The sequence below is a fragment of the Monodon monoceros genome, unplaced genomic scaffold (genome assembly GCF_005190385.1).
Source record: "Monodon monoceros isolate NGI ecotype Baffin Bay Population unplaced genomic scaffold, NGI_Narwhal_1 Super_Scaffold_5, whole genome shotgun sequence".
In the NCBI taxonomy this organism is placed as follows: domain Eukaryota; kingdom Metazoa; phylum Chordata; class Mammalia; order Artiodactyla; family Monodontidae; genus Monodon; species Monodon monoceros.
Genome location: NW_021703782.1, coordinates 43895088 through 43921642, shown reverse-complemented (window position 1 = coordinate 43921642; position 26555 = coordinate 43895088). Strand labels below are relative to the sequence as shown.

Genomic DNA, 26555 nt, shown 5'->3' with positions numbered 1-26555 from the left:
AAAATCCATTCAGCCTTACCCATTACTAATGATGACCCCAGAGGAGTGGAGGCCGTGGGAGGCTGACCTCCGCCTCGGAAGCCCATTTACAAAAACAAAACCAGACCCTGCTCTATGGGTCTAAATGGGATGGCCAAATGCGGAGGTGTGCATGCAAACAAGTGTTTTCTTCTTCAATATGCCCAGCTCATTTGAATTGTAATAACTCCCTTCTGAAGCAGCTTTTGAGTTTAAATGTCTGGGTGTCACTCATCAGAGCCCAGTGGCGCTGCTGATAACTTTGGTGAGCTCTTTAGAGGAAGAAATGGCTTGAGAGGATAAAAATCATGCTTGGCATAGGCAGAAGAGAGAAAACTTTAGGGATAGCATGGCTTCGTTGCCTCTGTATGCCATTTAGTAACTCACAAGAGGAAGAAAAATGTGATGAGTTATCCCTGATTCACACATATGCCAGGTCGAGATTGGATGTCATGATCTCAGTTTTAGCCAATCAGATTTGAGATAGTGAATATATTAATCTGCTTCAAATGTTTAGGGCTTTTCTCATTCTAGATACTCACTTTAGTACTCATACAACAGAACATACCATATGTTCATAGCATCTATTCCTTCATACAGGCCTACATTTTAAAACCATGCCAAACAGATAAAATTCCTTCCAATTTTAAGACTGCAGTTAATAGTTTTGAATATAACTGTTTTTTTGCTATACCCTATAACATTTTCTCTTCTTCCCTAATAGCCCCACCTTCTAGCAGATATAACATTCCTTAACCCTTGTCATCATCATAATCTATTCTATGGACATTTCTTGGCTGTGCTATGCTTAAAATTTGCTTATAATCTAATTCCGCCTATCATGGAATTATTTTTTATCTTAAGGGCCTCTAAATTTTGACTCTTATTTTTGCTTCTTTTCTGTACATTTATTCTTTTTCCTGATTTCTGATCTTTGTTTTTTCTCAACCTCATGGCATATTCAGATTTCATCAAGATTTTACCTACTTTTTAAACAAAACACTTAAAATGTATTAAAAGTACTTAATAAAAATAATCATTTGTTTTTGGTGATAACATTTAGGTATTTCTACCTAATCATTTAGGATTATTTTTCTTATCATTCTCTTGCTGGGGAATGTGACTTTCTAAGCTTTAATTTTTCTATTAGGCTTTAAAGTTTACAATAAGAAGTATTAATTCACAGAAAGTATATTTAAATCCTTGTAAGAAAGTCAGTATGAATGGCATTTCCTTCTCGATATGGATTCATTGGTCAGCGATTTGAGTGTATAAGTGTTGGGCTTGTACATATACTATCGATAGGTAGATTCTCAGTTGATCATTTTTGGATTACTAGCATGAGATATAATTGTTGATGAGTCTAGCCAAGAGAGCAGAATATAGAATAAATGATATGAGAAAGCTGTCCTATTTTTCTGATGAAATTATGGAGTTGGTTACCAGAAGTATGTTACTTTAAAGTATTTTAGTTTGGTAATAGTTTACCTATACAATTCTTTTTAAAAAGTTATTAGAAATGAATACATGTGTATAACACTAAGTTCAAAAATGGTATGAAGAAGAAGAAAGAATCCTCTTAATCTCACCACCTAGAGATAGCCTCAGTAGATATTCCAGTGTATGTCCTCTAGATGTGTGTGTGTTATATTATATTGAATCATAAAATGTATATTATTGTCTTTTTAAAAAATTTAACAAGTTTCCATGTAAATGGACATAATCACCACTCATCCCCTGAAAAGAAGGGTTGAGGAAGCATGAAAAGAATCCTTGCATCACTTTCTAGACAGGTTTTAATATGATATGTTTGGGGAGTATTTAATTTCTATTTTTTGTTGTAAACATCATAAAAATATTTGAAAGGAAAAAAGTCACCAATTATCCCATGACTTTCTAACAGCTATTATCATTTAAAAATTTTACTTTTTAATTTGTTCCTGTTATGCACACACAATGTTTACATATTTACCAGTATACATAAACTTTGTATTTTTTAACTTAATATTATATTGTAAACATTTCCCTGTTTTCCATATATCTCCAGAATTATCATTAAAAATGATTACCATTATCATTAATAATGATAATGACTGACTGTAGAATGTTCTGTCAAGTCGATGAATCATAACTGACCCATTTCCCTATAGATCATTTAAAATGTTTCCATTATAGAGAACATCCTTGTGCATATAGCTTTCCTTAGGATAAACTGTCAGCAATTTATTAGTGGCCAAGAGTCTGAGGATTTGATGACTACAGAGATGGCATGGCCTCACTGCTCTTCAAAAGGACTGTAGCAGATTTCAGTACCTTGGCCCTGTCTGAGTATCATGGTACAGCAGCATATCATAGAGGTTACAAGCGTGGGAGCCAGACTGCCTGGGTTCATACCCCACTTATACTGCCTGCTGGCTATGTCACTTCAGGCAAGCTACTTAAGTCTGTAATCCTCAATTGCTTCTGTAAAGTGGAGAAAATAATTGAATCTTCTTTCTAGAGTTTTTTGTAAGGATTATGAGTTTATGAGCCATCCTCAGGCTGACGAGCTCGTTGTGAAGACAGAATATAAAACATGGACCTTCAATCACAGTGAATGCAGCTCTGGGTGCCGGGATAGTCAAAGGTGTTGGCAAGGAGAGGAAAGGAAGGCACACTGGCACAACTTCCGATCAGGCAAGAACAGCAATGGAAGTGAAGGCACTTGAGGAAGCTCAGGTTGGGAATTCTCTGTGTCTTTCTGCCTGTGTCCTTTTTTTGCATCCCTGGTGGTGACTCTCTGGTGTCTGCCACAGGCAGGGGAAACCTTCAGTTCAGGAGGCAAGAAGTCAGAAGTCAAGGCGTTGGTAGGGTGGGTTCTTTCTGGGGGCTCTGAACGAGAATCTGTTCCACACTGTTCTCACAGCTTCACTTTATGTAACAGTGCTTAGGAAACAAATAAAGAATAAACCCTTTCTAGTTATCATATTACAAAGCAAACCATCAGATAGATAAAACAAATGACTACAATAAAAGCCAAGCAGGTTAAAATGATACTTTAAGACTACTTTAATTTGCATTCATTGTCAGAAGGAATGAACATTTTTGTATGTATTTACTATTTGAGATGTCGTTTCTTTTTTTTTTTTATTAAATGTTAGATGTGCTTTAAAATTTATTTTACTTTTTATTTTAAAATAATTTAAAACTTACCAAAAAGTGAAAACAGCCAGATCATTTCTATATTCCTTTCACCCAGAGACCCTCTTCAAGTTTCCCTGACAGCCCAAAAGCCAACAAGAATTTAATCCAGAATGTCACACTTGTCATCTCTTTGGTCCCCTTCAGTCTGGAACATTGCCTCGGTTGTTCTGTCTTTCATGACTTTAACATGTTTTAGGATTGGAAGCCAGTTGTTTTACAGAGCACTTTTCTGTTTGGGTTTGCCTGGTGTTCCTCACATGAGAGGTCAGTCACCTTTGGCAAGAACGTTACAGCCATGGAGGCCTGCTCTGCTCACTGCATCCCTTCGGGTGGTACACGATGTCTGTCTTCCTCCACCAAAGTGATGCTAACTTTGATCACTTGGATAAGGTGATCTCTTCCAGGTGTCTCCTCATTAAAGTTCCTCCTTTCCTTTTATCATCAAGAAATAGTTTATGTGGAGATATTTTGAGACTTTATGAATATCCCATTTTCATCCTACTTTCACCCATTAGTTTGGGTACCCATTAATGTTTTCTTGACTGAGTTATTACTCTGATGATTGCCAATAGGTGATTCTTAAAATTCCATTATCCCATTTACACTTTTTGGTAGGCTTTCTTCTGAAAGGAAAAGCTGCCTCCTTCCCTCCCTCCCTCTTCCATCCTTCCTTCTTTCCTTGCTTCCTTTCTTTTTCTTTCTTCCTTTCTTTCTTTCTTTCAATATGGACTGCTGAACTCCTATTATTCAATTATTTATTATTCATTTATTCATTATTTTGATCCTCAAATTGTTCCAGACTAGATCAGTAAGAGCCTCTTTAAGTTGACTCTTGTGTCCTTTTGAGATAACCTTATCATTCTTTGAGTACCTCCTTTTCTTTGTGGCACACAAAGATGTTCTAGGTTCATCTTGTGTTATCCTCAGCCTTGTAATAGCCAGGTAACTCAAGTTTCTTCTCGTGGAGAAAGATATTTAGAAGCCAAGATCTTGGGTACAAATTACTGCATTGCTACTGTGCTAATCACTGCTCCTAGGCCCTTTCAGTGGACAGTTAGGAAATTCTCTCTTTCTCTCCTTTCCCTCCCTCCCTCCCTCCCTCCCTCCCTCCCTCCCTCTCCTCTTTCTCTTTCACATATTGTCTATATTTATTCTTATATCTAGCAATATATATTGAAAAACTTGAGTTCACACCAATATCTCCAATTCAACATCACAGGCTTCCTTCTGCATTTCCTTCTTCTCATTTGTAACTTTCTTCTCTGACTTTAAGAAACCTGACTCCCGTTATTCTCAATGCATTTGCCACAGTCCTGCTAAAGCTGCCTTCCTCTCTCCCAGGTCCTGATTTCCACTGAGCAGCCACCCTGCTTGGCAGCCTTCCTGGTGCTAAGGGGCTCAGGGGTGTTTTTGTTTCTGATAACACTGGATGATATTGAAGTACTTGGTCCTAAGAAAGAACATCCTACCAACTCTTAGTATCTGACTGACATATTGGAATCATCAACTGTTTTCAACAGCTGTCTTGATTATAGAGTGGTTTCTGGCAAGGAGCTAAGCATCTGTTAATCTCTCAAAATATGTCATGCTGTCATTATGTCTACCTGTGTTTTCTAAGGACTTTGTCTAGAAAAATTCGACTCATCCTTTCCATCTTGTTTTAAACATCCTTTCGTCAGTGGAGGATAAGACAGGATTCCCTGATGTTCCCAGATTACTGTAGATTTCTTATGTGATACTTTATGTTTTTCATAGTACTTTACATATGTGAAATTATTTGCTTAATTATTTGTGATTCTTTGTTTAAAGTCTGTCTTTCCCATTAGACTGTAATTTCCTCAAAGGCAGGAAGAACATGTGGGTTTTATCCTAAATGCTTAGTACAGAGTACTTGGCATGTAATAGTTTTCAAGTATTTGTTGATCTACCACTTTAAACATATATATATATGTGTGTGTGTAATCATATAATATATATATTATATATGTGTATATACATATATTGCTTCTAAACAACGCTAATGATGGAGAAGGTAAAGACATATCCACACCGTACAAGCGACATGCTGGTGATGGGGAACAGACACACCAGTGGCTGTTAGCCTACTTTTTACCAGACTTTTCCTATAGGAATTACACATGTGCATTGTGGCATTGAGATCTGATCCTTTTTGTAGCCAGAGTATGTGTGATAATGGGTCCTGTTGTAATGCATTATGTTCGGATATGCCATTTATATCAGGGTTCTTTGAGGCTGTCAACTGGATGAGGGATTTAAAGCAACTTTGTACCGGATTTTAAGACATCTGGATCCTTTTAACAAGTACTGTTAGGTCTTCTCAGTTCCAAATCCATTGCCTATAAAGCATTCCAGTATTTCTTTTTGTCTAAGGCACTTGGGTGAAAGATAGAGCACTGTAATAAGGGAACTGATCATTCCCATAGCCTAGATTTGGATTCTTGTGTCCAGTGCTAAAGATCTCTGGGGAGGGAACCATGTGACTCTGTTCTCCCATTTTGGGACTCCCTCTCTCTCCATACCTCCCCGCAAACGCTTAGAACTACCAGGTATTTTCTCCATTCCTAACAGCTGCTATAATTTCTTTCATTCCAGTTAGTTTCAGAATTAGTTCCCTGCAAATATAGTGGAAAATTTTGTGTGATTCTAGCTATGCTAGTCCATACTGATTCTCTGCTTTTTTAAAAAGTGGGAAATGTATTGCATTATAGCACTTACTTGATTTTTGCCCCTGTGCTCCATTTTACAAGTTCTCCTTGTTTCTGACACTTGTTTGTATATTAATTAGGTCAGTTCTAAAGAGTATGGAAGCAACATGTAAAGTGTTTAGATAGTAAAGTGCAGTTACTGGTGAAAGTTCTGTTGTCCTGTCAAGAGAGAGCTTGTTGTCTAAGCAATAAAAGATCTAGAAAATGGCCATATTTTACGTTGGGTCCTGGTATTAGAGGACAGGTTGAATGTCTTTTCTGATTCTCTAGATCCTCTGGAAACTGCAAGTTTTCTGTAGTGAATTCTATAGAAGGACCTGGAATATAATTTTATATAGTTTTAAAAACGATCTGAGAAAAAAATTTAACAGAAATCTGCTTATGAATTAAAGATTTACAATATAGAATTGAATTTATGTCCTTAATAGGAGTGAAGAGTAATTTTTTTTTTTTTTTTAGAATAATAAGCTTTTCCTACCTGGTAATGGCATTTCTAGAATATAGAACATTATTTTTATAAATTTATTTATTTTATTTATTTATTTTTGGCTGTGTTGGGTCTTCACTGCAGTGTGAGGGCTTCTCATTGTAGGAGCTTCTCTTGTTGCGGAGCCCGAGCTCTAGGCACACAGGCTTCAGTAGTTGTGGCTCATGAGCTCTAGAGCGCAGGCTCAGTAGTTGTGGTGCACAGGCTTAGTTGCTCCGTTGCATGTGGGATCGTCCCGGACCAGGGTTCGAACCCGCGTCCCCTGCATTGGCAGGCGGATTCTTAACCACCGCACCACCAGGGAAGGCCAGTGAAGAGTAATTCTATGTCCAGATATTTACTATACTATCTGCCAGTTCATTAGGCTATTTTTATGAATCGTGAGCCAAAAGGCCCCCCAAGAGCAGCTTAAATTTTGTTGTCGTTGTTTTGTGAAATCAAAGACTCCAATTTGCAGCCAACTTTGTGTGTGGACAGCTGCCACATGTGGATAATCAGTATAGAGTTATGTGAATACCCAACCAGTTAATTCCTATCATAGCATTTTTATTTTTATCACACCTGATTTTTCCTTGTCTGTTTGTCCTGTCACTAGAGTACAAGCTCCTTGAGCATGGTGACCTCTTCTGCCTGTTCAACACTGTCTCCACTGTCTGGTAGCTAATAGATACTCAGTTGAATAAATGAATGTGTTTAAGAATATATTTACTTTTTTGGTCAGAGATTCTTCTACTTGTAATAGCAATGGTTAACTCCCTGATAATATTTCCTATAATCCTAGTACTACATCACAAGGTGGAATAGAAATAAAGCTTCAGTTACTGGTAACACAGCATAGAAGAGTGGCAGGTGTGTTGAGCTTTTAACATTTTCAAAAAGCAAAAAAGTGTTGGTTGGAGGGGAGAGAAACAGCACTGGAAGGCACACAACTAGTTTTATTATACTTTCCCAAGTTGGCAGAGGCAAAGGTACAGAGGTAGGTTTGTTGGTGGCTACCTAAGAAAATATGCTGATTCTGAGATAGCTGTAGAAACACCAGAGAAAGGCCTGCATTAGAAGTATGGGTTTACTAGTCATCAACACATAAGTAGTCTGTGAAATTATGAGTAAATGAGCTTAGGCAGTGATAGCAATTATGTTAGGGTGCTTTTTATTACAGAAAACAATGACTCGCTTCAAGTGACTCAGTATTTACTGCAAGGATTCATAGGTTTCCCAGAAATCTAAGGACAGAAACTATTCTCAACCCTCAGAGTATCAGGAGCAGAAAGATACCAGGCATCAAGACTTTATCTTGCTTTCTGTCTACCTGCCCAGGGCTGCACTGTATCGATCTCTTCCATGGATTCTGTTTTTCTCATCAAAGACTGCTTCATCCCTTTCTCTTCTTCTTGTGCTTGTGTGTGTGAGTGTGTGTGTGTCTGTGTGTGTGTGGTAAAATACACATAACATAAAATTTATCATTTTAACCATTTTAAAGTGTACAATTCAGTGGCGTTTAGTACATTCACAATATTAGGCCACTGTCTAGTTCCAGAACATTTTCATCACCCCAAACGGAAACCTTGTACTCCCTGAGCAGTTGCTTCCATTCCCCCATTTCCCCCAGCCCCTAACAGCCAAAATCTGCTTTCTGTCTCTGTGGATTTGCCTATTCTGCATATTTCATTTAAATGGCATCATATGCCATATGGCCTTTTGTGATGGGCTTGTTTCGCTTAGCATAATGTTGTCAGCGTTCATCCATGTTGTGGCAAGTATCAATATTTAGTTCCTTTTTTATGACTGAATAAGATTCCAGTGCATGGATATGCATTTTATTTATCCATTCGTCAGTTCATGGGCATTTGGGTTGTTTCTACCTTTTGGCCATTATGAGTGGTGCTGCTATGGAGATTTGTGTACAAGTTTTTGTTTGAATACCAGTTTTCAGTTCTTTTGGGTATGTATCTAGGGGTGGAATTGCTCGGTCATATAGTAATTCCATATAATTTTTTGAGGAACTGCCAAACTGTTTTTCCACAGTGGCTGCACCATTTTATATTCCCACTAGCCATGTATGAGGGTTCCAATTCCTCCACATCCTTGCCAACATTTGTTCTTTCTCCATTATTATTATTATCATCATCCTATTGAATGTGAAGTGATCACTTGGTTTTGATTTGTGTTTCCCTAATGACTAATGAGGTTAAGCGTCTTCAACTATTTGTTGGTATATCTTCTTCAGAGAATTATCTGTTCAAGTCCTTTGATCATTTTAAAAATTAGATTGTCTTTTTGTTGTCGAACTGTAAGAATTATTTGTGTATTCTGGATACTGGACCCTTATCATATATACAATTTGCAAATATTTTATTGCATTCTCTAGGTTGTCTTATCAATTTGTTGATAATATCCTTGGACACACAAGTTTTTAACACTGACAAAGTCCAATTCATCTTTTTTCCTTTTGTTGCTCATATTTTTGGTCATACCTAAGAATCCATTGCCAAATCAAAGGTCATGAAGACTTACCTCTATGTTTTCTTCTAAGAGTTTTACAGTTTAATTCTTATATTGTCATTGACCCATTTTAAGTTAAGTTTTGTATGTGGTGTTAGGTAGGGATCCAGCTTCATTATTTACACCTGGATACCTAGTTGTCCCAGCACCATTTGTTGAAGAGACCCTTCTTTCTCCTACTGAGTGGTCTTAGGACCCTTGTCAAAAATCAATTGGCCATAAATGTTTGGGTTTATTTCTGGCCTCCCAATTCTATTCCATTTGTTATATGTCTATCCTTATATTTGCCAGTACCACACTGTTTTGATTATTGTAGCTCTGTAGTAAGTTTTGAAATTGGTATGTGTGAGTCCTTTAAATTTTCCTTTTTCAAGATTGTTTTGACTATTTGGGCCCCCTTGCAATTTCATATAAATTTGAGAATCAACTTTTCCATTTCTTCAAAAAAGGTTGTTGAAATTTTGATAGATATTGTGTTGAATCTGTAGATAGCTTTGAGTAGTATCATCTTAACAATATTAAATATTCCAATCCATGAACTCAAGATGTCTTTCCATTTATTTAGATTTTCTTTTACTTCCTTCAGCAATGTTTTGTACTTGCAGTGTGTGTGTCTTTTACCCTGGTTAAATTTATTTCCTGATATTTTATTCTTTTGGGTACTATTGCATGTGGAATTGTTTCTTAATTTCCTTTTCAGATTATTCATTGCTGGGATATGGAAACACAACTAATTTTTGCTTGTTGATCTTATACCCTGTAACTTTACTAACTTCTCTTTTTCTGTGTATAGGATCATGTCATCTGCAAATAGAGATAGCTTTACTTTTTCCTTTCCAATCTGGATGCCTTTTATTTCTTTTTCTTGCCTAATGGCTCTGGCTAGAACATCCAATACAAAGTGGTGACAGTGAGCATCCTTGTCTTGTTCCTGATTGTAGAGAAAAAGATTACAGTCTTGCACCATTGAATATGATTTTCACTGTGGGTTTTTTCACAAGTGCGCTTTATCATATTAAGATAATTCCATTCTATTCCTAATTTTCTGAGTATTTTTTTGTCATGAAAGAATGTTGGATTTTATCAAAAGCTCTCTGTGTCAGTTGAGATGATCATATGTTTTTCCTCCCTTCATTATGTTAATGTGGTATATATTGCATTGATTGATTTTCTTATGTTGTATAAAACTTTTATTCCTGGGATAAATCCTGCGTGGTCATCATGTATAGTCCTTTTGATATGCCCTTGGATTCAGTTTACTAGTGTTTTGTTGAGAATTTACACATCTATATACGAAACAAGGAGTGGTTTGTAGTTTTCTTTTATTGTGTTGTCTTCATCTAGCTTTAGTATCAGGCTAATGCTGGTCCCATAGAATGAGCTAAGAAGTATTCCCTCCTCTTCTGTTTTTTGGAAGAAACTGAGAAGGATTGGTGTTAGTTCTTCTTTAAGTGTTTGGTAGAATTCACCAGGAAAACCGTCTGGTTCTGAACTTTTCTTTGTTGGGAGGTCTTTGATTACTGATTCAGTCTCTTTACTTGTTATAGGTCTGTTCATATTTTCTATTTGTTCCTGAGTCGGTTTTGGTAATTTGTGTGTTTTTAGGAATTTGTCCATTTCATCTAGATTATCCAATTTGTTACATACAACTTTTTCATAGTTTTCTCTTATAATCCTTTTTATTTCTGTAAGGTTGATAGAAATGTCATCACTTTCATTTCTAATCTTAGTTACTTGCATCTTCCTTCCCAATCAGTATATCTGTTATTTAATTTTCTTGTCTTATTGTGTAAGCTAGGTCTTCCAATATAATATTGAAATGCCATGGTGAGAAGAAACATCCTTGCCTTGTTCCTAATCCTAGTTTTTCATCAATAAGTATGATGTTAGCTGTTTTTTAAAACAGATATGCTTTATCTAGTTGATGAAGGTTATTTTTTTATAGATATGCTTTATCCAGTTGATGAAGTTCCCCTCTATTTCTAGTTTACTGAGAGTTTTTATCATGAATGGGTGCTGGATTTTGTCAAATGCTTTTTCTGCATTTATTGATATATATTCATATGATTTTTCTTCTTTAGTCTACTGATGTGATAGATTACATTAATTGATTTTCAAATGTTGAACCAGCCTTGCATACCTGGGATAAGTTCTACTTGGTTGTGGTGTATAATTCTTTTTATACATTGTTGGATTTAATTTGCTAATATTTTCTTAAAGATTTTTGCATCTATGTTCATAAGAAATATCTGTAGTTTTCTTATGTCTTAGTCTGGTTTTGCTATTAGGGTAATGCCATCCTCATGGAATGAGTTAGGTAGTATTCCCTCTGCTTTTATCTTCTGAAAGAGATTAAAGAGAATTGGTATAATTTCTTCTTTAAATGTTTGGTAGAGTTCACCAGTGAACCCATCTGGGCCTGTTGCTTTCTCTTTTGGAAGGTTATTAATTATTGATTCAGTTTTTAAATAGATGTAGTTCTGTTCAGATTGTCTGTATCTTCTTATATGAATTTTGGCAGATTGTGTCTTTCAAAGAATTGGTTCATTTCATCTAGGTTATCAAATTTGTGGGCATAGATCTGTCCACACAGAGCCTCCAGCATTGCATCAATTGTAGTTCAGATTTTCTTACCCCAGCACTGTTCCTGCAGCATCCACTCATGAGTCTCTGCTCTGATAAGCCATGACTCCCTGTATTCATCTGTCTGTCTCTCTAGTCTTGGAGGCAGCAGTTTGCCCTGTGTTCTTCCCTTTCTTAAGGATCCAAGAAGAGTTGTTGATTCTTCAGTCTGTTCAGCTTTTTACTTTTATACCAGAGTGGTAACTTCCAAGCTCCTTACATGCAGAACTGGAAACCAAAAGTCTCTCCTTTTTTTAAAACTGTTTTTAAATTATAAAAAACATATAACATAAAATTTACCATCATAACCATTTTTAAGTATACATTTATATAGTGTTAAGTATATTCACATCATTGTTAAACTAACCTCCAGAACTTTTTCATCTTGCAAAACTGAAACTTTGTACCCACTAAGCAATAATACCTACCCTTTTTCCCTTCCCTGACCCATGGTAACCACGATTCTACTTTCTATATCTATTAATTTGACTATTTTAGATGCCAGGTATAAGTGGAATCATATAGTATTTGTCTTTTTGTGACTGATTTATCTCACTTAGCATAGTGTCCTCAAGGTTGAGGACATGTAGCATATAACAGGATTTCTTTTCTTTTTAAAGTTGAATACTGTTCCATTCTGTGTATATATCACATTTTGTTTATCCATTTTTCCATCAATGGACATTTGGGTTGCTCTTGACTATTGTGAATAGTACTGCTACGGAGGAGCTGAACCAAGATGGCAGAGTAGAAGGACGTGCTCTCACTCCCTCTTGTGAGAACACCAGAATCACAACTAGCTGCTGGACAATCATTGACAGGAAGACACTGGAACTCACCAGAAAAGATACCCCACATCCAAAGACAAAGGAGAAGCCACAATGAGACAGTAGGAGGGGCTCAGTCACAGCAAAATCAAATCCCATAACTAATGGGTGGGTGACTTACAGACTGGCGAACACTTATACCACAGAAATCCACCCACTGGAGTGAAGGTTATGAGCCCCACGTCAGGCTTCCCAACGTGGGTGTCCGGCAATGGGAGGAGGAATTCCTAGAGAATCAGGCTTTGAAGTCTAGTGGGATTTGTTTGCAGGACTTCAACAAGACTGGGGGAAACAGAGACTCCACTCTTGGAGGGCACACACAAACTAGTGTGTGCATCGGGACCCAGGCGAAGGAGCAGTGAACCCAGGGGAGACTGAACCAGACCTCCCTGCTAGTGTTGGAGAGTCTCCTGCAGAGGCGGGGTGGAGGTGGGGGCTGTGGCTCACTGCGGGGACAAGAACAGTGGCAGCAGAAGTTCTGGGAAGTCCATGTCATCTAGATTATCCAGTTTGTCACTCCTTGGTGTGAACCCTCCCAGAGTCTGCCATTAGTTCCACCAAAGAGCCCAGGTAGGCTCCAGTGTTGGGTTGCCTCAGGCCAAACAACCAACAGGGAGGGAACCCAGCCCCGCCCATCAGCAGTCAAGCGGATTAAAGTTTTACCGAGCTGTGCCCACCAGAGCAACACCCAGCTCAACCCACCACCAGTCTCTCCCATCAGGAAACCTACACAAGCCTCTTAGATAGCCTCATCCACCAGAGGGCAGACAGCAGAAGCAAGAAGAACTACAGTCCTGCAGCCTGTGGAACAAAAAACACATTCACAGAAAGATAGACAAGATGAAAAGGCAGAGGGCTATGTACCAGATGAAGGAACAAGATAAAACCCCGAAAAACAACTAAATGAAGTGGAGATAGGCAACCTTCCAGAAAAAGAATTCAGAATAATGATAGTGAAGATGATCCAGGACCCCGGAAAAACAATGGAGGCAAAGATCGAGAAGATGCAAGAAATGTTTAACAAAGACCTAGAAAAATTAAAGAACAAGCAAACAGAGATGAACAATACAATAACGGAAATGAAAACTACACTAGAAGGAATCAATAGAGTAACTGAGGCAGAAGAATGGATGAGTGACTTGGAAGGCAGAATGGTGGAATTCACTGCTGCAGAACAGAATAAAGAAAAAAGAATGAAAAGAAACGAAGACAGCCTAAGAGACCTCAGGGACAACATTAAATGCAACAACATTCACATTATAGGGGTCCCAGAAGGAGAAGAGAGAGAGAAAGAACCTGAGAAAATATTTGAAGAAATTATAGTCGAAAACTTCCCTAACATGGGAAAGGAAATAGCCACCGAAATCCAGGAAGCCCAGAGAGTCCCGTACAGGATAAACCCAAGGAGAAACATGCCGAGATACATAGTAATCAAATTGGCAAAAATTAAAGACAAAGTAAAATTATTGAAAGCAGCAAGGGAAAAACAACAAATAACATACAAGGGAACTCCAATAAGATTAACAGCTGATTTCTCAGCAGAAACTCTACAAGCCAGAAGGGAGTGGCATGATATACTTACAGTGATGAAAGGGAAGAACCTACAACCAAGATTACTCTACCCTGCAAAGATCTCATTCAGATTCGATGGAGAAATCAAAAGTTTTACAGACAAGCAAAAGCTAAGAGAATTCAGCACCACCAAACCAGCTCTACAACAAATGCTAAAGGAACTTCTCTAAGTGGAAAACAGAAGAGAAAAAAAGGGCCTACAAAAACAAACCCAAAACAATTAAGAAAATGGTCATAGGAACATGCATATCGATAATTACTTTAAACGTGAACAGCTTAAATGCTCCAACCAAAAGACACAGGCTATGCTGTCTACAAGAGACCCACTTCAGACCTAGGGACACATACAGACTGAAAGTGAGGGGATGGAAAAAGATATTCCATGCAAATGGAAATCAAAAGAAAGCTGGAGTAGCAATACTCATTTCAGATAAAATAGACTTTAAAGTAAAGAATGTTACAGGAAGCAAGGAAAGACACTACATAATGATCAAGGGATCAATCCAAGAAGAAGATATAACAATTATAAATATATATGCACCCAACATAGGACCACCTCAATACATAGTGCAACTGCTAACAACTGTAAAAGAGGAAATCGACAGTAACACAATAATAGTGGGGTACTTTAACACGTCACTTACACCAATGGACACATCATCCAAAATGAAAATAAATAAGGAAACAGAAGCTTTAAATGACACAATAGACGATGGATTTAATTGATATTTATAGGCCATTCCATCCAAAACAGCAGATTACAGTTTCTTCTCAAGTTTGCATGGAACATTCTCCAGGATAGATCACATCTTGGGTCACAAATCAAGCCTCAGTAAATTTAAGAAAATAGAAATCATATCAAACATCTTTTCTGACCACAATGCTATGAGATTAGAAATGAATTACAGGGGAAAAACACAAACACGTGGACGCTAAACACTTTGTTACTAAATAACCAAGAGATCACTGAAGAAATCAAAGAGGAAATAAAAAAATACCGAGAGACAAATGACAGTGAACACATGACAATCCAAAACCTGTGGGATGCAGCAAAAGCAGTTCTAAGAGGGAAGTTTATAGCTATAGAAGCCTACCTCAGGAAACAAGAAAATTCTCAAATAAATCATCTAACCTTACACCTAAAGGAACTAGAGAAAGAAGAACAAACAAAACCCAAAGTTAGCAGAAGGAAAGAAATCATAAAAATCAGATCAGAAATAAATAGAAATAAAGAAAACAATAGCAAAGAACAATAAAACTAAAAGCTGGTTCTTTGAGAAGATAAACAAAATTGATAAACCATTAGCCAGACTCATCAAGAAAAAGAGGGAGAGGACTCAAATAAAAAAATTAGAAATGAAAAAGGAGAAGTTACAACAGACACCGCAGAAATACAAAGCATCCTAAGAGACTACTACAAGCAACTCTATGCCAATAAAATGGACAACCTGGAAGAAATGGACAAATTCTAAGAAAGGTATAACCTGCCAAGACTGAACCAGGAAGAAATAGAGAATATGAACAGACCAATTACAGGTAATGAAATTGAAACTGTGATTAAAAATCTTCCAACAAGCAAAAGTCCAGGACCCGATGGCTTCACAGGTGAATTCTATCAAACATTTAGAGAAGAGCTAACACCCTTCCTTCTCAAACTCTTCCAAAAAATTGCAGAGGAAGGAACACTCCCAAACTCATTCTGTGAGGCCACCATCACCCCGATACCAAAACCAGACAAAGATACTACAAAAAAAGAAAATTACAGACCAATATCACTGATGAATATAGATGCAAAAATACTCAACAAAATACTAGGAAACACAATGCAGCAGCACATTAAAAGGATCATACACCATGATCAAGTGGGATTTATCCCAGGGATGCAAGGATTCTTCAATATACGCAAATCAATCAATGTGATACACCATATTAACAAATGGAAGAATAAAAACCATATGATCATCTCAATAGATGCAGAAAAACTTCTGACAAAATTCAAAACCCATTTATGATAAAAACTCTCCAGAAAGTGGGCATAGAGGGAACCTACCTCAACATAATAAGGGCCATATATGACAAACCCACAGCAAACATCATTCTTAATGGTGAAAAACTGAAAGCATTTCCTCTAAGATCAGGAACAAGACAAGGATGTCCACTCTCACTGCTATAATTCAACATAGTTTTGGAAGTCCTAGCCTTGGCAATCAGAGAAGAAAAAGAAATAAAAGGAACACAGATTGGAAAAGAAGAAGTAAAACTGTCACTGTTTGCAGATGACATGATACTATACATAGAGAATCCTAAAGATGCCACCAGAAAACTACTAGAGCTAATCAGTGAATTTGGTAAAGTTGCAGGATACAAAATTAATGCACAGAAATCTCTGGCATTCCTATACACTAATGATGAAAAATCTGAAAGAGAAATTAAGGAAACACTCCCATTTACCACTGCAACAAAAAGAATAAAATACCTAGGAATAATCCTACCTAGGGAGACAAAAGACCTGTATGCAGAAAACTATGACACTGATGAAAGAAATTAAAGATGGTACCAACAGATGGAGAGATATACCATGTTCTTGGACGGGAAGAGTCAATATTGTGAAAACAACTATACTACCCAAAGCAATCTACAGATTCAATGCAATCCCTATCAAATTACCAGTGGCATTTTTTACGGAACTATAACAAAAAATCTTAAAATTTTTATGGAGACACAAAAGGCCCCGAATAGTCAAAGCAGTCTTGAGGGAAAAAAATGGAGCTGGAGGAATCAGACTCCCTGACTTCAGACTATCCTACAAAGCTACAGTAATCAAGACAATGTGGTACTGGCACAGAAACAGAAACATAGATTAATGGAACAGGATAGAAAGCCCAGAGGTAAACCCACGTACCTATGGTCAACTAATCTATGATAAAGGAGGCAAGGATATACAATGGAGAAAAGACAGTCTCTTCAATAAGTGGTGCTGGGAAAACTGGACAGCTACATGTAAAAGAATGAAATTAGAACACTCGCTAACACCATACACAAAATAAACTCAAAATGGATTCGAGACCTAAATGTAAGACCGGACACTATAAAACTCTTAGAGGAAAACATAGGAAGAACACTCTTTGACATAAATCACAGCAAGATCTTTTTTGTTTCACCTCCTAGAGTAATGGAAATAAAAACAAAAATAAACAAATGGGACCTAATGGAACTTAAAAGCTTCTGTACAGCAAAGGAAACCATAAACAAGACCAAAAGACAACCCTCAGAATGGGAGAAAATATTTGCAAACAAATCAATGGACAAAGGATTAATCTCCAAAATATATAAACAGCTCATGCTGCTCAATATTAAAAGAACAAACAACCCAGTCCAAAAAAGGGCAGAAGACCTAAATAGCCATTTCTCCAAAGAAGACATACAGATGGCCAAGAAGCACATGAAAAGCTGCTCAACATCTCTCATTATTAGAGAAATGCAAATCAAAACTACAATGAGGTATCACCTCACACCAGTTAGAATGGGCTTCATCAGAAAATCTACAAACAACAAATGCTGGAGAGGGTGTGGAGAAAAGGGAACCCTCTTACACCGTTGGTGGGAATGGAAACTGATAGCAGCCACTATGGAGAACAGTATGGAGGTTCCTTAAAAAACTAAAAATAGAATTACCATATGGCCCAGGAATCCCACTACTGGGCATATACCCAGAGAAAACCACAATTCAAAAAGACACATGCACCCCAATGTTCACTGCAGCACTGTTTACAATAGCCAGGTCATGGAAGCAACCTAAATGCCGATCGACAGATGAATGGATAAAGAAGTTGTGGTACATATATACAATGGAATATTACTCAGCCGTAAAAAGGAACAAAATTGGGTCATTTGTTGAGACATGGATGGATCTAGAGACTGTCATACGGAGTGAAGTAAGTCAGAAAGAGAAAAACAAATATCATATATTAACGCATATATGTGGAAATTAGAAAAATGGTACAGATGAACCAGTTTGCAGGGCAGAAATTGAAACATAGATGTAGAGAACAAATGTATGGACACCAAGGGGGGAAAGTGGTTGGGGGGTGGGGGGATGAATTAGGCGATTGGGATTGACATGTATACACTGATGTGTATTAAACTGATGACTAATAATAACCTGCTGTATATAAAAAAAAAGGTACTAATAGGGAAGGACTCTAAGACACATCAATAAGTGAGAAAAATAAGGTGTAGTAGAACGGAGAGTTATAATATGCTTTATTTGCCTAAAAAATAATGATTTTTCTGCTTTTTGAACTATGTGAATAAATTATTATATAATTTTGAAAACGAAACAAAAAAAGTAACTGTTTTGCTGTCAAAAAATAAAATAGTACTGCTACAAACTTGGGCATGCAAATATCTCATCGAAACTCTACTTTCAGTTCTTTTGGAAGTGGGATTGCTAGGTCATAAGGTAGGTCTATTTTTAATTTTTTGAGGAGCCATCATACTGTTTTCCATAACAGTTCTATTTTATAATCCCACCAGAAGTTCACAAGGGTTCCAATTTCTCTACATCCTCACCAACACATTTTTTTTTAAAATAGTAGCCATCCTAATGGCCATGAGGTGGTGTCTCATTGTGGTTTTGATTTGCATTTCTCTGATGATTAGTAATGTTGAACATCTTTTCATATCTTTGTTGCCATTTGTGTACCATCTTTGGGAAAATGTCTTCAGACTCTTTGCCCATTTTTATATGTTTCTCCTTTTCCCTTTCCCTATGCTTCTCCTTTCTTGACTGTTTGACCTTTTATTGACTCTGCTTCTGGTTCTGCTTCTCCCTGTTTTTCAACTTCTACTAATTGTTCTACTTTTCTTGCTGACTCTGCATGTGCTTCTCCTTTTTCCTATGCTCCTCCTTTTTGTAGCTGTTTTTCCTTTTGCTGACTCTGACCTCCCTCTGCTTCTCCCTTTTTCAGAGTCTGCTGATTCTGTTACTTTTTCTGCCTCTGCTTCTCCTTTCTGTGGCTGTTTTTCGTTTTGCAGACCCTGCCCCCGCTCCTGCTTCCCCACTTTTCAGGGTCTGCAGATTCTGCTGCTTTTTCTGCCTCTGCTTCTCCTCTTCCTGTGCTTCTCCTTTCTATAGCTGTTTTTCCTTTTGCTGACTCTCCACTTACTTCTCCTTCCCTGTTTTCAGCATCTGCTGATACTTCTACTTTTCTACTGCTTTTTCTGACTCTGCTTCTCCTTTCTCCTGTGCTTCTCCTTTTTCCATGCTTCTTATTTCTGCAGCTCTTTTTTCTTTTGCTGACTCTGCCCCTACTTCTGCTTCTGCACTTTTCAGGGTCTCCAGGTCAGCTGCTTTTTCTGCTTCTGCTTCTCCTTTTTTCCTGTGCTTCTCCTTTTTCCTGTGCTTCTCCTTCTCCCGTGCTTTTCCTTTCTGCAGCTGTTTTTCCTTTTGCTGACTCTGCCCCCATCTCTGCTTTCCCCTGTTTCGGTGTCTGCTGCTGCTGCTTTATCTGCTGATTCCACCCCTGCTTTTCCTTTTCCTGCTGATGCTTTTCCTTTTGCTGATTCTGCTTCTCTTTCTGCTAATGCTGATTTCCCTTCTGCTGCTTATGTTGATCCTGCTGCTGCAGTTACTTCTCCTTCTTGGTCTGCTACTTTTTCATACATCATTTCTGACCTCCTTGTAACTTCACTTCTATATGGCCCTCAATGGCTACTCCAACCCTGGCTTCACCTTATGGCTGCACTTAGAACTGCTAGAGTGTCTCATTTTTTTCAATTTCAAATTACCTCCCACCTGAAAAATAAAAAATAAAAAGAAAAGAACATGGTGCTATGTCACAGATAGCTGGTTAACCTATGGATTAGCTGTTATATCCGGTGCTCACCTGTGGAGCAGTCAGCCATGGCACAGGCTGAGGAGAAGAAGAAGCAGGGATCACATGGGACAGAATGTACCATTTAGAGCCACAGGGACTGAAGGTAAACAATTCTCCTGAGAAGGAGATGGACCTGAGTGGTAGTGATTGTCTCCTTTTCTAGAAGTGGATTAAGGAGTGAGTGAGCAATAAGGCAATAATGTAGAGTAAGTTACTCTTTGTAGGAAGCTCGATGAAAAGACATGAGAGAACATGGAAGAGAGTTAAGTAGCAATGTGGAATACTCCTATCCAGGCAGGAGGGAAAGACTGGAGACAAATAAGAGAGAGAAGAACAGAGGGAGCAAAGTTTCTAGCAAGTGAGAATTGAAAGGTTGAACACAATTGAAGCTGTGATACCAAATCCTTTGAAACTAGTAGAAAGGAGGGAAAGTTGGCATGTTCCGGTTTCATGATGCTGTTGAAGTATTTTATTATTTTTTCCCTTTCTGTTGCAGGTCCTGAATCTGTGCCTCCTTCCCTTCTCAAAGTTGTGATGAAACCCATAGCAACTGTTGGAGAAAGCTACCAGTATCCTCCTGTGAACTGGGCTGCACTCCTCTCTCCACTTATGAGGCTAAACTTTGGTAAATATCATGTTTTTAGGTCTTCAGGCTCTGCTTTTAGGATGTGACCTGAATAGAAAATTGTGTGTCACAATTGGTAGTGACTGGATGGATGTCTGGGTACTTGAGGTTTGTCTTCTTGGATGGGACAGCTGGGTTACTTTCATTGAGTCACTTTCTAAATAGCTGAGGGGGAGGGGAAGGAGGTTTGAAGACACAGACCAGATGCAGTCATCAAAACAATACTCGACTGAGATGGTGCATGTCGCTGGGCGTGTGGTGCAGGTCCCAGAAAGCCTGGTTTGATGGTTATCAGGCTGCATTTTCAGAACTCCAGGTTTCAAGGAAATGCCCTGTGGGATGCTGTATTAGTTTGCTATTACTGCTGTAACAAATTACCACAGACTTAGTGGCTTGAAACAACACAAATTTATTATCTTATAGTTCTGTAGGTCAGAAGTCCAACATGGTTCTCACTGGGCTAAGATCAAGATATCAGCAGAACAGCATTCCTTCCTAGTTGCCCAGGGGAGTGATGTGGCCTGAATGTTTGTGTTCCCTGAAAATTCATATGTTGAGAACCTAAACCTCAATGTGATGGTATTAGAGGGTGGGGCCTTTGAGGGTGATTAGGTAATGAGGGTGGAGCCCTCATGAATGGGATTAGTGCCCTTATAAAAGAGGCCCCACAGAGCTCCCCAGTCCCTTCCACAATGTGAGGACACAGCAAGAAATCAGCAGTCTGCAACCTAGAAAAGGGCTTTCACCGGAACCCAACCATGTTGGCACCCTGGTCTTGGACTTCCAGCCATCGGAACTGTGAGAAATAAATTCCTGTTGTTTATAAACTACCCAGTCTGTAGTGTTTTGTTATAACAGTCCAAACAGACTAAGACAGGGAGAATCCATTCCCCTTCCTTTTCCAGCTTCTAGAGGATGCCCATACTCCTTGGCTTGTGGCCTCCTTTCTCCATCTTCAAAGCAAACAACAGAGGGCTGAAGACCTCTCATGCTGTCATCTTTCTGGTTCTCTGAAGACAGGAAAGGTTTTCCATATTTAAGGATTCATGTGGTTAATGGGTCTATTTCAGTAATCGAGGATAATCTCCTTATCTCAAGGTCTTTAACCTTAATCACATCTGCAAAGTTCCTCTGCCATACAAGAGAACATATTCACAAGTTCCGGGGATTAGATATAGGCATCTTTGGGGGCCATTATTCTGTTTACCACAGGTACTTTGTGGTGAGAGGCAAAGGGAATGCACATCTCAGTTTGTCCACAGCAACCTCTAGTATGGAGTTAGAGTATTAGCATAGGCAAATTTAGATGCATGTATTTGGCCCCCCACCTCCAAAAAAAAAAAAAAGAGGGAGAACAACTTTAACAGTGCTATAAATTGTATATGTGTGTGTATTTGCCATGAGTGCTCTTTTACAGTAGGTGCTTACTTACATATGATATACAAAAAGATTTGTATACTATACTTTATGTACAGTTTAAGGGATAATCAAAGATTATTTTGACTGAACACAATTTTCATTTGAATGCTTTCATTTGAACCTAATCCTATATAAGATATGATCTCACCATACTGTGCTTCCAGATCTCACCATACTATGTTTCCAGAAAAATATGTTCCCCTGCCCCTCCCCTGCTTTTGTGTGCTATATTGAAGATGTTGGTGTTTTAGTAAAAATCCTTAGTAAAAAGAAGAAAAGGTCTGGTTGGGAAGATGCATCTGCCGACTGGGATCAGGCTTAAAAAGACTGGGTCACTAGAGAACGTGGATACATCTCTAAGTCCTTCCAGATTTGTCTATGTGCTAAATGTAAGATGGAGAGGAGAGAAAAACAGAAACAAGAGATTTTTAGCTAGAATTTTCTCAAATTTTTAATAGTATTTGAGTGTTTAGGTTTGTCTGGACATCACAAGAGAACTCTCCTGAGCTATTTCAAGATCCTTGCCAGTTCCAAAACTCAGGCCTCTGATACAATGGGTACATTCTTTTGCTTCGTAACTAAAAACGTCTCTTGAAATACCTTATGGTTTGCTGAAGTTCCATTACCTTTAGACATCACACACAAGTTCTTTTACATTTAGATGTCTGATTTGAGACATTGAAGACTGAAAATGAGTTAAGAGAAGCAGCTATATTAGAGATATTTTTTTCCTTTCTTCTCTTTCAGGTGAAGAGATTCAGCAACTGTGTCTTGAAATTATGGTGACCCAGGCTCAGTCATCCCAGAATGTCGCTGCACTGTTGGGAATATGGGTGATGCCACCACTGATCCATGGTCTGAGTGTATGTAGTAATTAAGGATGTTGAGCAACAGGAGGATATGGTTCTTTTGGGGGAGATCAACATTCATTTGTGTTGAGCTCTCAAAGTCAAGAGTGGACAAATGGGATTTCACAGTGAGGACTTGACAATAGCTGGACAGCAAATTGGAAAATTGTGGGACACAGAACTCTGCCATAGCCATCACCATTCATGCTTTCAGCTACCATTTATTACAAGAAGAAGGGACAGTGATGATCAGAGATATTAAAATTCCTTTCTCAAGACCATACAGGTAGAAAGTTGTACAGTTATTGGAACCTGAGTTTGTTTATATGATATGCAGTCGTTTCAGCAGGTATTAAAAGAAAGGCAAATCCACACACACTGGATAAATGATCCCTCCCTTTCACAGAAAGGCAGCAATTAAGGCGAGCCTTGAAGGCTTGGTAGGATTTCATTAGGCATCAAGTTAGAGACACAAGGGAATGTAAGTGGGAAGGTGTATGTGGAGAGAGTAGAACATCTCTGCCAATGGTGTTCAGCTTGAGTAAAGTGCTGAGGGAGAAGTGATCTAGCCTGGTATTTATGATAGAGGGGGCCAGCACCTTCCAGGGCACCTTCCTACCTTCTAAGGGTAGGTAGGAAGAATAAGGTGAGATTATTTAAAGATGTGAGATTATTTAAAGATGTATAATTTTGGGTACATTTCAAGGTAGGACCCCCCCCCAAAAAAACCACATTCCGTGATTCCTTAGAGGTTTACCAATTAATTACAAGCTAAATGATCTCCTCTTCGTTATTCTTCTATTCTAGGAAGCTTTAATTCTTTGAGGATAGTGCAAAACCCTCTTATTATTTCCTCAGTCTTTTGGCTTTAGTCTCTACTCTGTACGTCTTTTTTTTTTAAGCTTTCCTACATCTCCTGATTCTTTTTAATTGAAGGTCAGTGTTACTGAGGTCTGCGTCCTTTCCATCAGCTGTTATTACCTGTCTGCTCCAAACAGCTCCCATTTAGCTACCACTTAATGAGCACTGGTTATGTACCTGCTACTGGTAAGCACTCAGTGAGTACTTTCAGACATCAGATTTAATCTCTCTTCAACCCTGACAGGCCAATTTTTTTTTTTTTTACAGCTCTATTGAGTTATAATTTATATTCCATAAAATATGGCTATTTTAAGTGTATAATTTGATGAGTCTTAGTACATTTATATATTTTCATCCATCACCAATAATATTTCCATCACTCCAAAAAGTTCCATCGTGCCTACTTATAGTTAATCCCCACTCCCAATCTCAGACTCAGGCTACTACTGTTCTTTTTGTCTCTATAATTTTGCCTTCTTTAAAGAACTTTCATATAAATTTAAATTTCATATAAACTTTAGAAATTCTTTAGAATGGAATTGTACAGTATTATATCTTTTGTGTCTGGTTTATTTCACTTTTGAGAAGTAGATTTTATTCCCATTTTATAGGTTGATGAACTGAAGCAAATAGAGGTTAAGCAAAGTTTACATAGCAAATAAATGGAAGAGTCCGGCTGACTCAAAAGCCTGTGTCTTGAACACTGTTCTGTTAATGCTTCCTTCCTTTTGAATCATCTATAATTCTAACAGCCTGTTTTTTTGATCTCAGACATTTTTCTAGGTTTTAGTTATCCTTCCATTTCTCTTTTAGATCTGTCCTATTTCTTTTTTTTTGCATTTGTCCTTGATTGGGAACCTTTCTTATTATCTTTGTTAATTAACAAATTAAGTTTGTAAATTCATTTTTTAAATTATATACCTGCTCATTTAAAAAATGATCTGAAATGGCATGTTTTTTAACATGAAATCTTCTGTAACTCATGAAGCTACATTGATCTTTTTTTGAAATATACTGGTTTTTGTCAGATTTTATTTTTTAAAGCACTTCTTTTAGACTTGCTGCTCCTTTAGTATCATACTTAATGTTTCTAAGAATTTTTGAAGCCTGCTTTCTCAAAGTCTGTGGCTCACAGCTATCATTAACTATGCCCCTTCTTAGCACTCCTGAACTCTTAAGATGCTATGGTCAGTTCCACACGCTTGGCTGGTTCTTCTTTGCTCAGAAATGGCCCCAGAATGCCAGTTCCCCTCATTATTTCTTTATTCTTCCTCAGAAGAAGAAATGAATAATAATAGATATTCTGTTTAGTCGATTTCCAGCAGTTGAGCCTTCATCTTCAGGAGCTTTTCTTGCCAGAGAATGTGACCTTTTAAGACTGAATAGCAACTGTCATGTTCTTTTAGAAGTAGCATTTTATTCCCCTTGCTGAAGAGATCCAAGGTTTAAGCTGAGTAGTTCACAGATGGATTGGCAGATACCGTATATCCACACGAGTCACCCTGGATCAGAAGTCACCGCAGCCGCTAAAATTCCATGCATCGGTGGTCCATTAGACCATGAAGCTGTGGGGAAATGAGGGTCTAGGAAACAACCTGAACTTTTTATGTTTCACCTGAACCTTTTATCTTTCAAACACAGTGATGACCTAGAGGTTTTGAGCATTACAAACCCAGACTTGCCTGTTTACATCTGACCTCTTCTGTTTTGCTTTCAGCTGAATATCAAGAAATACCTCCTGCTATCTGTGCCTTCGTGGATAAAACACGTCTCTGATGAACAGATCGTGGGTTTTGTTGAAAGCTTGATGGTGACAGTTTTTAAAGCAGCTTCCCCACTCTCCAAACCTGAGTTATGCCCGAGTGCCTTACAGGGTCTGAGCCAGGCCATGAAACAGCCCAGCCCTGCCTACCACCTCTGGAGTCTGCTCAGCAAAGCTACTGGGAAAATTTTTGACCTTCTGCCAAATAAGATTCGGGTGAGGAACAAAAATATTTACATTCCTGACAATTTATGTTTGGGATTTTTTAAAGCCTTTTGGCAAAGCAGGGAGGTATATGTTTTAAGAATGTGGTGGGAAGGCTAGCAAGAAATAACCACATTCTTCACTAAGAATGTTTGCTTCCAAGATCTAAATTGAGGTTGAATATTTAGAACCAAAGTTTTGAGCACGCTCAGAAGCAGGTTAACCAGTGCGGCACCAGGAAGTTTGCTCTTAGGCCTTTTAGCAAATGCCCGTAGAAGATGAGCACGTTCAGAAATCCTTACACTTGGACTTCCCTGGTGGCACAGTGGTTAAGAATCCGCCTGCCAATGTAGGGAACATGGGTTCGAACCCTGGTCCAGGAAGCTCCCACATGCCATGGAGCAACTAAGCCCTTATGCCACAACCACTGAGCCTGCACTCTGGAGCCCATGAGCCACAACTACTGAAGCCCACACGCCTAGAGCCCGTGCTCCGCAACAAGAGAAGCCACTGCAACGAAGAGTAGCCCCTGCTCGCTGCAACTAGAGAAAGCCCTGGCACAGCAAGAAAGACCCAACGGAGGCATAAATAAATAAATTTTAAAAATAAAAAAAAAGAAACCCTTATACTTTACACCTGGGGAGTCCTTGGGCGTATTGTCTGACCCACTATTTACATCAAGTGACTTAATACTAGCCTTGCCTCTCCCCCAACAGACTTCTGAAATGTAGTTGTACAAAGAAGTTAAAAATCCATTCGGAATGATGGGTTCTGATAAGAAGAAAATAGTACAGTCAAACAAAATACACGCAATAACAGGAAAGATGTTTTTTATTTTTTTATTTATTTTATTTTATTTTTGTGGTACGTGAGCCTCTCACTGTTGTGGCCTCTCCTGTTGCGGAGCACAGGCTCCAGACGCGCAGGCTCAGCAGCCATGGCTCACGGGCCCTCTTCCCGGACCGGGGCACGAACCCGTGTCCCCTGCATCGGCAGGCGGACTCTCCACCACTGCATCAC

At 38.3% G+C, this 26555-nt stretch overlaps 1 protein-coding gene across 3 annotated transcripts in view; it reads left to right on the top strand.

The window, feature by feature from the left end:
• FOCAD (focadhesin) overlaps positions 1–26555 on the top strand; it is a 311528-nt gene that overhangs the window by 272935 nt on the left and 12038 nt on the right. For 2 of the 3 annotated variants that reach the window (XM_029202338.1, XM_029202336.1), the window contains exons 36-38: positions 20313–20441; positions 22608–22723; positions 25287–25547. In XM_029202338.1, the coding sequence (XP_029058171.1) occupies positions 20313–20441; positions 22608–22723; positions 25287–25547 (506 nt within the window). Of the gene's footprint in view, positions 1–20312; positions 20442–22607; positions 22724–23644; positions 24430–25286; positions 25548–26555 lie in introns of those variants that run through there. The other variant, XM_029202339.1, reaches the window with a different exon arrangement.